At 46.2% G+C, this 12387-nt stretch overlaps 1 protein-coding gene and 1 long non-coding RNA gene across 2 annotated transcripts; both read left to right on the forward strand.

The window, feature by feature from the left end:
• Nucleotides 1–392: 392 nt before the first annotated feature.
• Nucleotides 393–10702, forward strand: LOC125942810 (uncharacterized). The gene is made up of 2 exons (XR_007465375.1): nt 393–441; nt 10569–10702. It is a non-coding gene; the product is annotated as an uncharacterized LOC125942810 (long non-coding RNA).
• On the forward strand, nt 1146–3375 carry LOC125942809 (uncharacterized). Its single transcript, XM_049661046.1, has 4 exons — nt 1146–1354; nt 1414–1556; nt 2109–2277; nt 3231–3375. The coding sequence occupies exons 1-4, from the start codon at nt 1148–1150 to the stop codon at nt 3372–3374; spliced, it is 663 nt and encodes a 220-aa protein (XP_049517003.1). The 5' UTR covers nt 1146–1147; the 3' UTR covers nt 3375.
• Nucleotides 10703–12387: the final 1685 nt, after the last annotated feature.

Raw genomic sequence — 12387 nt, forward strand, 5'->3', positions numbered from 1 at the left:
GTTAACGCAAGAAAAATAACTCGTAAAGTTTAAGTTCAGTTATAAGCAAAACGTTTTAGTTTTCGCGGCAAATAATTAAAAAAATAAGACAATGTCGGTTAACTTATTTTCAATTTCCTTCTGCGATGCTTGTGGCAGGTAACGTTGGGCAGCAGTACTATAGCGTGACATTGTTTCCTGTGGCCAGTTTTTGCCGAGTGTTCCCTCTTGTTGAATTTCTTTCTCTATGGGCCAATGACCCGCCAGATGCATGCGTCATCCGCCAGACACTCCGCCGAAGCGAGCGAGGGCGGTTGCGCGTGCGTTTGAGCGCTCGCCCGTGGCGACCCGTCTTTCTACATTTTTTTTTAAATGTAGCCTGGTTTCTTGTAGCCTGGTTTCTTTTAAATGTAGCCTTCTGCACTGGGACAAGACACCACTGCACTATTGTACTTCGGCAAGGTGAGAAATATTGTTTCACAGTCTACGACGCAATTAGGCTTTCGGCACGGGACCGAGATTTAAGACGCACTTAGCAAAAAACAGCTCGGCCGTCCTGGCGCAGTTAAATTGAGGTAATGAATCGTGCTGAGACATGTTTCCGACGCTTCCTATGGGACTATTGTAATTTATTTCGGTTTTTGAGCCACACTGGCCGCACAGGGCGCCATGTCGCAGTTAGCGAGAACTCAGCCGTGGTGTGTAGTCTAGTGCATCTTGCTAGGAGAAGTTTGTGTCGCTTTCTCTGACGCCAGACATTAGTGAAAAGTAATTTCGTCACTTTCTGGGGTACTTTTGAGGCACGCTGGTGGCACAGCGCGCTGTGACGCAGTTACCGATAAGCAGCTCGGCCGTGGTGATAAAGTTAGTTTGGCGTGTAATGAATCTTTTGGTATCTTCGACTGGTCGCCTCGGAGCGCTCTAGAGCGCTCTCGCGAGCGGCGTTGTCTTCGGCTGGCTGAAAGAGGGTGCGCACCTTGCGTTCGGCTGGTTCTTTTCGATCGCCCTCCTCCCGTATCGAGCGCTCAGAGGCGCTCCGAGCCCTGTCGTCGGAGCAGTCGCCGAGACCGAGAGCGTTTCCGGTCTCGCGTTTCCGGTATCAAGCACAGCGTCGCGACGTGCCGCGCGAAGTTTTTGCGTCGTTTGGACCGCGTTGTTTCGTGTAAAAATGGCAAGAAAAGACAGTTTGAGCGTTGCGTTGATACCCTCACATTTGCTGGCTTACGTGGAATCAAGCAGCGACAGCTCCGAGAGTGACGACGACTTCAACCGTACTTGTGAGCAGAAATTTGCCCAGCTGTTCGACATGCCTAACAGTATACCGAAGGCTACAGGCTACGTGAAGAACGTTGTGCGGATGTACTCTGAGAAAGATGTAGGACGTTACAGCGAGATACCGTGTTTCATGTACATTGAATATGCTTTCTTCGTCAGTTTCGCAGGAACTTTCGGCTTCCTAGGAAATCCTGCTACGCCTTAATTGAGCGTTTCTCCCAGTGCAGCTTCTTCCCATCGAGCCAACGGCACAGTGGCTCACCAGGCAAAACGGCCGAGGAGCACATGCTTTCCTTCCTTTGGTAAGGAAACCGTAATGCATCAGCCTTTACTCTGCTTCAAGCGTGACTTTAGATGCGGAATGAAACGCGAATTGAAGAAAAAAATGTGCAATGACTTAACTGCACGATGCGTCACCGCTGTGTAGCGGCGCGTTGAGCATAATGTAATAAGAAAATGTGAGCATGTGGCAGTGAATGAAGCAAATATTGAAACAGTGTAGCACGCTGTATTTCGTGCTCTAATGATACACGCCGTGTGTGACGCGTTTCTGTCAACGTTCAACGAGCACTGCCGATGTTCAGGTAATGAAAAACGAGCGTGCTCTATCCGGATAATATCCCTTTATGCATGACGCCCCCGTGAAAGAATTATTGCTACCTTCCTTGCGTATTTTAACGCAAATATGACCATGATTATGTGTTAGGTGCGCCAAAGTTTGAAAGTGCTCATGCGATGTGAAGAGCTGGCGAACGCACTGGGATGAAGGTACATCACGGTATACCTTGTAGCATTTCGTTATGCAGTAGTGCAGTTTGTTGCTAATGACCTGCTCATTTCTTTCATGTACCCAGGTATGCGGCCAACAAGGCTTCCATGAGGGAGGTGTCTGTTCTTTTTGACACAGCTGAATCAACACAACTGGTTATTATAAATAGGGTTCTCGACTTCATGTGCAGCATTGCACCAGGGGAGATCTACTTTTCCAGCAACAAGGAAGCTGTTGCAAGAGAATTTGAAAAGGTAAGTTTACTTTTTTGATGCATGCATTGGAAACAAACGTAAGAAATGATGGATCCCATTGTACACATACTGAGCACTTGCATCAAGATCATATGAAATCAAGAACGTGTTGAGGCCAATATGGCTGGTTGAAATGAGCGGTACAGGTACTAGTTGCAGATTTCATCATTTTCCCAGGGTCGTTGCTTTTGACTCGCATATTTGTGAGTAATATTGCGTGCTACCATCCAAGTAATTTAATGGCTTGAAAAGCAGAAAAACGTTGTCTGTTTATTACTCATTTTATGTTGCTTTTGTCATTCACTGTTCTTTCATGTTTTGTAAGTGACTAGCACTTGCAATAGTCTGCATGCATTACTGAGCAGATGTGGGTACTTCATGGTAAACATACCTTTCTTGAGGGTGCTGGATTTCCCAACGTGCTTGGGTGTATTGACGGAACATACATTCCAATCAGGTGCCCGAACAACAAACTCAGATCAACGTACACAAACAGGCATGACCAAGTTTCAATCACCACGCAAGGCATATGCGACAGCAATGAGAGATTTGAAGACGTTTTTACAGGCACCCCCAGCAAGATCCACGATGCCAGAGTCCTTAGGCTGTCAACAGTGAACGAGGATCTGTCAACAATCTGCCAAATCAACCAGTACCACATTCTTGGAGATGCTGCCTATCCAATACGGGAACACCTTCTTACACCATACAAAGTTTTTGGTGCCATGACAGATGCGCAGATTGTGTACAACCACCGTGACTCTTCGACGCGTGTCGTGATTGAGAACGCATTCAGCCGCCTCAAACAGAGGTTCCGCCAACTGCGGTACATTGAATTCCAAACTGTGGACAAGATAACGCAATTCATCATTGCTTGCTGTACACTGCACAATATTTGCCTTGACACTGGGGATTTAAATGTTGACGACATCCTAACTGATGACGACCTGCAGGAAAGACAACAAGAGATCGCTCAGCATCGCATTCTCCGAGAGGAAGAATGCAAGGAAGCAAGCCAGTCCATACCGACACAGAGAGAGTCAGCCCTGCGGCGCCTTGGTGAACTGAAGCGGAGCAACCTGGCACAGCGTTTATAAGTTTGCTCATTCTGTCATGATGGTGGAAGAAAAGTGTGCAAGAAGCATTTCTATTATTTATAAACAAGGCATAAGACACAGCGCTTTTAAAGTTTTATTGACACAAGCGGTTGTTGCGTTTATGGTTCTGAAGTGAACTGCATCTCCTTTTTGCAATAAAAGAAAACGCTACTCGCGTAAAAAATGTCCAGCTGCTTTGGAGTTTAAATAAATATGCAGTTATGTTGTAAACATTGTTTACGGTGTGCCTCGCTGTGTGCTCACTCTCCTTGTCGATCTTCCGCAGTGCGTCCATGTAATCTGCATGTGCTTGGAGGATTTCTTGATGTCGCTGTGCACGTGCTTCCTCGCGCTTTCTTTCCCTTTCTTCTTTTCGAGCTTCGCGCTGTTCGTTCATTTTGTGCATCTCGTCAAAAAACATCTTCATGTGCTTCATACGGTCAGTACTTGGCCGTTGATTTCTTGGGCGCGCAGCTCTTCCTTTGGGTGTAGTACCATCACAATGAAGCCTGCCATTTTCCACTTGCTCTGGAAGTGCTGTGTTGATGAAGCCCTGGCTATTGTCATTCAGGTTTGATATTGATGACACGAGGTTTGGGTCCTCCGCAGTCGCATGTGCAGCAGAAGGTACCTTCTTGTATGTCACTTTCTTTACTCCCCGAAGAACCTCTGGTTCTAGGCTGTCATCTATAGCTCGAATCGCTGCAAACTCTTCCTCAAACACCACATTGCAGCGTGAATGGCCAGACGTGTGATTGTTGCGATCTTCATTGCGTTTGCGTTTTGCAATGGTCTTAAAACGAGTCTCGCACTGAATACCAGTTCGCACAACATTGAGTAAAGCAAACATATCACGGCCAATTTGCTCAAACATTTCCCTCTTGCATTTAAACTTCTTCATTGGCCCCACGGATGGCGCATACTTGGCATAATAATCAAGAAGCAGCTTTGTCTCTCCATCACTCCAGGTAGCTGTAAATAAGATGGGAAACGTTTCAGATAAAGTGACAGACAACTTCGAGTCACAGTTGTTAAGGTACCATTGTATAAAACAAGGTTTGTTGCACAAAAAGCCAAATGTATAGTAAAATTTGTTAAATGAACTGAATAGGTGTAGGGCACTGCTACAATATTCTGTAAGGTGCACCTCCAGACTGCCTTGAACAGAGAAAAGTTACCAAAGACACCATTACATAATGCTGCTCTCAATGAATAATGCTGCTCTCACTGTTGCGTTACCTCCTTGAACAAGAATACATTGGAGGCGTTAAGCATTGAGGTGTCAATGGAATGAATACAAAGTAACATTAAAGAGCAACACTTTAGGCTAAAGTGATGATGAATGTAGTGTTTTGTAGCGCAAGGGCCACGTATGGTCAGTCTTTAGGCTTGAGACTAAAGTGTTGTCTGCTAGAGTATGTGCGTTGGTTGAAAGATTAAGAATGCAGTGTAAAATTTTCCTAAAGGAATTATGCATCTGGAGATGGCGTCAGCATGTGAGGGTGACTAGACTGTGTTCAAAGCGTTTTAACACATTACAGCAGTTTTTTAAAGTAAGTGTTCTGAAGACTAACTGAGGTTTCAACAGCGCCAATCAAACAAGGACGCGAAGAAACAAATAGCACAGACAAGAGCTGGCTGCCAACTGGAAGTTTATTTGAAGTTCTTCAGCCATTTATACCTTTTCCGGCAAAGGCACGCGTACACTAGTCACATAAACATCTGCAAAATCCACATCATAGTATGTCATGCAAAAAAAGTATTTCTTTCTCCAACAAAGCGAGATTATGTCGAGCTTTTTTGCATGCCAGATTATGATTTTTCTGATTTTGCCGATGTTTATGTGACTGGTGTGCGCATGCCTATGCTGGAAAAAGTATAACTGGCTGATGAATTTGAAATAAACTTCCAGTTGGCAGTCAGCGCTTGTCTGGTACTTGTTTCTTGGTGTCCTTGTTTTATTCACGCTGTTCAAACCTCACTTCTAGATATGAACCAACTAGCTCCCATCAAGACTTTACTGAAGTAGTTATTGTAACGAGCTGAAAATGTTTACATACCATTTACAGAAGAGGAACCACGAGATTGTCGATGTTGCTCTATTGCTGGATCTCCTGACAGGTCATCAGTTGCTGCACTGCCTGTGGAACAAAACAAAAAGGCACACTTTTTATACAAGGCTACCTAATCTCTATACAAATTCAAATAAATGAGCAGATCGAGCAGTGAGCTTAATGTACGCAATTTTTACCGAAACAAATTTCACATAATAGAACTGATAACTTGGCTAGTTGGTAAAGTATGCCAGTAACCATTAATATCTACTGAAGCAGCATGATGTTATGTGCAAGACGAGGAGTAGACATAGGCATCATATTTTCACAACAGTTAGAGGAAAGGAGAAGCTAGTTGTGCAGTGTGAATAGATATGACTTTCACAGGCAATAAAACATCCATGACGAAGCACTGTGTAATGAACAATGTGCACCGATGTGTTCGGTGTGCAAGCCTAGACAGCTGTAAGTGAGCAACCCCAATTTTGCCATGTCAACTAGTTCAAACAGCTGCGTCTATGCAAACCGTGCTGAATTACTGACACTATGTCGTTACATCATAATGTAGTTCAATGGGTATCATATATGCTGTGCCAGATTTTCAACTTCAAATGACTGTAAAATTGAAACAGTGTCAGTGTTAAGAAACAATAGTAAAATGACGTGTGAAAATCCTTAATATCTAGGATGGCTATGGACGGATCGTGGCCCTTTGCTTTTCATTATAGCTAAACTGTAGGCACACTACAACCTGACACTGCACTGCAGCGTTTCACATTTCGGATGCGATAGGCACAAACAGTACATATGCGAAAATCCACGAATGGAAGTGCATGCCCACATTCTCAAAATATGGGTACACAATTGCTATAATAACAGAAGGTACAGAACATACAGAAGGTAAATCGAGCAAGACAAATGATTACACATGTCAAAGTGAAAAGCTAAATGCTCCTTGAAAATGCATTTATTTTACAAAGATAGCCATTCGCACATATGAACATAACTTTCAGCATCCCAGGCAAACGCCTTGTAGAATAAAAGGGCACTGCAACATCTAGACAAGCAAGAGGCAGCTTCAGGCTTCCACAAGTGGCAACTTTAGCTATGTGCCAAGACACAAAAATATTCAACGCGCTTTCGAGACATGACATCCCAACACCTCCACTTTCAGGGAATATTCATGGCTGTTGCTTTGCATAAATTCTTACATACCAGTAGCAGGAGTGCTACAGCCTGAATGCAGCGATGGTAAAATATACAAGCTTTTCACCATGCTTGGAGAATTCATGTCTACAGCCGTTTTTTTCACGGAACGACATATACACTGCAAGCGCACACGCCAGATAAGAGCAGCAGTTGGCGAGCATCGTCAGCCCAGTTAGCAAAAACATGCCAGCGCTACATCGTTTGCGTCAGTACTCAGGGGATAGCTACGACGCTCGCTACTTTAACCAGCCCACTGCGTCGCCACAAATAAACTGTTTACGCTAAATGGTTTCAATAAACAGTGTTTCAATAAAGATTGTTTGTCAACACTAGTGTTAGGCTTACAAGCGTACACGACTTCAACAGAATCTCTCGTTCCGCAATCGTAAGGAAAGAGGCTCGCGATTAATGGCATGCACGTTAAAAACCTCACGTGGTCAGAATACCGAGTCTACCACCTACGGGATCCTGCATAATCATATCGTGGCTCTGTGAAGTTAAGCCCCAGAATTTCATTATTTTCAACTAATGACAGCGGCACGAAATTCCGGCAACAAAGCAAAGGTCAATACAACGGCAAAGTTCTGAAATACAACCACTTTGCAGCAGTTCAAGTATTCACACAGATGTTTAGTGTAGTAAACAAAAACTTACCGCCCGCAAGCATTGTCAGAAAAAGAACCTGCACAGTTGTTGGCGACGGTGCTCTGGATTCCACCGTCGCACCCAAGCCGGTCGCGGTCGCACCAAACTATAGTGTACTAGAAGGGGGCAGTGGGCTTACTCAGCCGCTCCTCTGACGCAGTCAGCGTCGCATCCAAGAGGTGGCGCCACTGGCAACTTCAATGGAAGCTTTGCTTGCAGAAGCTTTGATTTTCCTTGCGTTTCTGTCGGTTTCAGTTCGAAGCAGTTCACACTCTTATTTGATTAATTTTGGCATACTTGACAGTCTTTACATGTCTTTAGCAAGCACTATATTTGTTTAGGCCACATGATATTTGCCATAATAGTACCTTGTGGAAAAGGAAGACGGTAACTCTTGGGCAATTTGCTGCCTATCCTAACTCAGACCTTTTGTGCAAAGAGGTCGTCGCTGACGGATGTTGCTTATGCGGAAGGGGCCTTCGAATTTTCCGAATTACCGGGCAATCGTTAAAAAATTTTGAAAACGGTTTCACGCCATGTCGACCTAATGTAAAATTTTGTCAGACAGAAAACAGTGCGTGCATACTTCCCAGCTGGGCTCAAAAAAAAAAAACAATCAGGCATGCTAACCGGCTTTGTGCCTTTGCTTAGCCAAAATGAATATGTATATATGGCTTAAATATTTCATTGTTCCACTTTAGTTGTTCCATGCTTCACAGTAGCCTTCTGCGTTTGTTATTAACCATCATTACGCCGGCACACATTTGTTAAATCAAATCAGGTTTGTTTTTTTCCATAAAGAAATGGAGGGAGGCCTGAACAAAAAGTGAAAACTAGTTCACTTGACAAAGGCTCCGGCCTATGCTTATGTACAGTTAAATAAGGGTAAGCAAAGTGAAGTTAACAGGGCTGTTGCTGACACAAAGCTTTTATTTGCAAGAAGTACAGCAAGCTATTGTTTCATGCACTTCAACTCATGTGCAACGGCTCAACTTCAGCTGCTTGGCACTCTGCCGCTTTCCTGCCTTGTCACAGTCAACTCCTTTCACATAAAAGTGCAGACGTGTGACAATGTAAAAACTATTTTAGCTGTGAGGCTAAGAGCGTGCACATTGCAGCCAACTTCGAGGGAAAGCTTACTCTTAACAACTTCTGGCATATCCATAACGCTGTCAGAGTGTAGCTCACTCTGAGAGAAGCATTCTGTGAAAAGATCCTCTAGAATTTTCACAAAGCCGTACAGCTGACTGGAGGGATAAAGGAGGCCTCCTCGGTCACAGAAGTTTGTTAGCCGGGCAAGTTGAAAACTTTCGCCTGGTGGCGTCATAGTGAGCAGCTTTATGCATTCTTGGCATTTTGTGCTGGAATTGATAATACACTTCCGCCCAACATAGCCGGCAATGTGGTAATGAGCCTCGAGTCGCTTCTGGCCACGTGCTGGTTGTGATCGTTTGAAACCCGCAGGCCCGTGCAATGCTGGGGCACCACGGTTTGTGTGGCCTCTGTGGCAGATAGTGAGCAGCTTTATGCATTCTTGGCATTTTGTGCTGGAATTGACAATACACTTCCGCGCAACATAGCCCGCAATGTGGTAAGTGAGCCTCGAGTCACTTCTGGCCACGTGCTGGTTGTGATCGTTTGAAACCCGCAGGCCCGTGCAATGCTGGGGCACCACGTTTTGTGTGGCCTCTGTGGCAGTAGCGCTAGCAGCAGTTTGACGGCAATCATTTCTGTCACCTGATGCTTCGAGAGAATCAACTACCAGTAAGGAGGCCAGTGTACATTCCTCGCAGTTTCCTTCGCTAACTGACCTAACTAGACCATAAAAGAAAAACAATTCACAGTGATCAGGAACTGCGTTCGAGTTGAGCACAAAACGTGGCTCGAAATGGAGCTCGCATACTGCGCTCGTGTCGTCCAGGGGAGGTTTTATGGAGGTTCTTTTCCCACTCTTTCCGCCTATTTTTATCCTTTGGGACGCCAAACAAGGACAACTTCGGCCCATCCTTCACATAAACATAACCTGTTTGGCACCTAGGTGCGTAACAGTGGTTTTGTCGATGCCGCGGCATGGCTCAGTTACTGCAAGGCATACTAATCTCTTGCAGGCTATGTGCGAAAAAAAAACACTGAAGGAAAAAAAACCACGCGACGACGTCCACAGAAAAAATAACGCAGCTCAGCAACTCCAACTAATATGATCGGGCACTGCGCGGGCACTGCGCAGCTACGCTGTCGCACCCACGTTCCATTGAAACCGATGCCAGCGCCGCCACTCGGGCTATCGGAGAAGCTCATATTTGCGACATTCGTGGAGCCGCCGAATCGCATAGTCTCCGCCGGAGAGTAAGCCGACTGCCCCCTTCTAGTACACTGTAACCAAACGGTCGTATCCGCTCGTCCGCCATTTTGCCTGGAAGCATCAGGGGAGTTGGCTTGGCTTCGACACGGCTTCAACTCGAAACTGGATTTTTGCTGTAGCCACGTGACTTCGCATTGCATTTCCTCCTCTGAGTGCGAGTCCCACGTTCGACTTACACGCTTGTCCTCAGCCTCCGAGTTCGAGACATGCCGGTTCTGCCCGACTCTGATTCGGAGGATGGAGGCGACCAGTCGAAGATAGCATTAGAGGGACAAGTATGTGACATTTTTTGTGGCCCCGCAACAACATATACCTTCTTTCGGTACTCACGCCTGTTGAAAACGCGATGGGCGACTGCCAAGAGTGATAACATCGGGTGTGCTGCTGGCGCCGGCAGAACGCGCGAACGACGAACATATCAGAAACTTGTAATTCGAAAATTACGTCTTCTAAAGGACTGAAAAAAGGCATTGCACCCACGCATTTGTCTTGAGTGCCTGTTGCGTCCGTCTCTATGTATGTAGCGTACCGTCGCGTCGCCCGAGGCCAAGTTTTGGAGATGCGAAGTCGCTCGTGCGTCCGTCTCTATGTATGTAGCGTACCGTCGCGTCGCCCGAGGCCAAGTTTTGGAGATGCGAAGTCGCTCGTGTATTTGTGCTGCCAAAGTGCAGGAAATAATGCCCGGAAATGGGGGAACGCTTGGAAATCAGATGTTTTCATATATGTTTGGGAGGAGTCGGGTATTTTCTACGCCATGTATGTAAAAGCGAATTGCTTTTGTTTGTAATGCCGCCCATTCACCGCTTTCGCACGTTTCGCCTTTACACGCAGTATTCCTTTGTCTAAATACCAAAATGACTCATGCTGGTAACATGCTGTTACGTGCTTGCAAATGTAACATGCTTGTAATTTACTTTTTTTCAGCTGGTGCCGTCCGGTGGAGCTTCATACAGGAACTACTGCCTTACCTGCTGGTGTCACAACGTTGGATGAACGTACAAAAAGCGCGGAACGAGTTTTTATAAAGAGCAAAATAAATATTTCCTCATTGCACAAAAGGTCTTGCGTCTACTTTGTGAAATTGCACGTGGCACAGATTCGATGGGACTTTACGAGATCGTTGGCAATCATTTTTACTAAATAATAAACCGATTCTGCACGAAGAGCAAAAAAAGGGGGGGGGGGGGAGGGGGAGGGCGCAGCCGGCATGCTAGCTTGCGTTCAAAATACGCGCGCCCAAAACCGAAACCGGAAGTGATGTAAGTGATTGACACCGACCGCTTGGCACGCTGCATTCAATTCGGCCGCTGGGCCCTATGGGAGTGTCCCCTCTTGTTGAATTCCTTTCTCTATGCTGACGCATTTGTCTTGAGTGCGAGTAGAAGGCATTCTGCGAACGTCTAGCATGGTCCGGCTGGAATCCTCTATTGCGTCCGTCTCTGTGCATGTAGCGTACCGTCACGCGAAGTCGCCCGTGTATTTGTGCGGCTAAAGTGCAGGAAATAATGCCCGGAAACGGGGGAAGGCTTGGAAATCAGATGTTTTCATATATTATGGTATTGTTTGGGATGAGTCAGGTATTTTCCACGCCATGTATGTAAAAGCGAATTGCTTTTGTTGGTAATGCCGCCCATTCACCGCTATCGCACGTTTCACCTCTACACGCAGTATTCCATTGTCTAAATACCAAAATGACACATGCTTGTAATATGCTGTTACATGCTTGTGAATGTAACACGCTTGTAATTTGCCTTTTTTCAGTTGATTCCGTCCGATGGAGCTTCATACGGGAACTACTGCTTGCCTGGGATGACAACGTTGTATGAATGCACAAAAAGCGCGGAACGAGATTTATATAGAGCAAAATAAATATTTCCTCATTTCACAAGGAGTCTTGCGTCTACTTTGTGAAATTGCAGGTGGAGCAGATTCCAAGGGACTTGAAAAAATCGTTCGCAACCATTTTTACCAAATAATCGAGTGATTCCGCACGAAGACCGTACGCGGTCGGGCAAAAAAAAAAGGGCAGCCGGCGTGCTAGCTAGCGTTCAAAATGCGCGTGCCCAAAACGGAAGTCGGAACTGATTGATGCCGACTGCTTGGCGTGCTGCCGTGAATTCGGCCGCTGGGCTCTATGGGAGTGTCCGCTCTTGTCTATGGCTCACCCCTGGTGTCGAGACCGACGCTTGCGCGCATGCGCGTCCCTCCGTGACTGCAAGCGTGCATGTTTCTGCGCTTCTTTCGTGCGCGCCGGCGATAACCGAGAATAGCCGCGAGGTGCCCCTTTGCGATTGGCGCTATAGACGAGGCAACCTAAAGTTTGCCCGCGCGGCACCTGCGCCGAATACTCCCCTGACGGAAGGATGGAAGTGTCGAAGGTCGTCGCTGGGCCAGTGCGCGCGCTTGTTCTATACGGCGCGAGCGATCGTGCACGTTCTTTTTTCGACGGCGAGCGCGACCTCATCAACCAGGAAAGGTGGCACGCAATAATGCTGTTTTGTTGATTGCCACAACAGCCTCGAAAGGTCGAAAGCCGCCCGTGAAGTCCTACAGAATTCTCGGGAGATGGTACGAGAAGGATAGACGAGAAGCGTGGATAACTGCAGCGCGCCGAGTCCTGTAAGTCACGTATGTCCGCATTCGCGTGCGATATCACGGCCGCTCGATAAGAACGCAATAGTAATATTCCTGTATTTAGCACATGGCCGTTTGTTTTAGACGTGTCAGGTAGTTGAATCGTATA

This window comes from Dermacentor silvarum, chromosome 1 (genome assembly GCF_013339745.2).
Source record: "Dermacentor silvarum isolate Dsil-2018 chromosome 1, BIME_Dsil_1.4, whole genome shotgun sequence".
NCBI classification, from domain to species: Eukaryota; Metazoa; Arthropoda; class Arachnida; order Ixodida; family Ixodidae; genus Dermacentor; species Dermacentor silvarum.

What these genes read in the sequence shown, in the direction of transcription:
- LOC125942809 (XM_049661046.1), top strand. Translation starts at nt 1,148, where the DNA reads ATGGCAAGAAAAGACAGTTTGAGCGTTGCGTTGATACCCTCACATTTG. An exon ending in GGATGTACTCTGAGAAAGAT is followed by an intron (nt 1,355 to 1,413) that starts GTAGGACGTTAC and finishes TTTCTTCGTCAG; the next exon opens with TTTCGCAGGAACTTTCGGCT. An exon ending in CACATGCTTTCCTTCCTTTG is followed by an intron (nt 1,557 to 2,108) that starts GTAAGGAAACCG and finishes TCATGTACCCAG; the next exon opens with GTATGCGGCCAACAAGGCTT.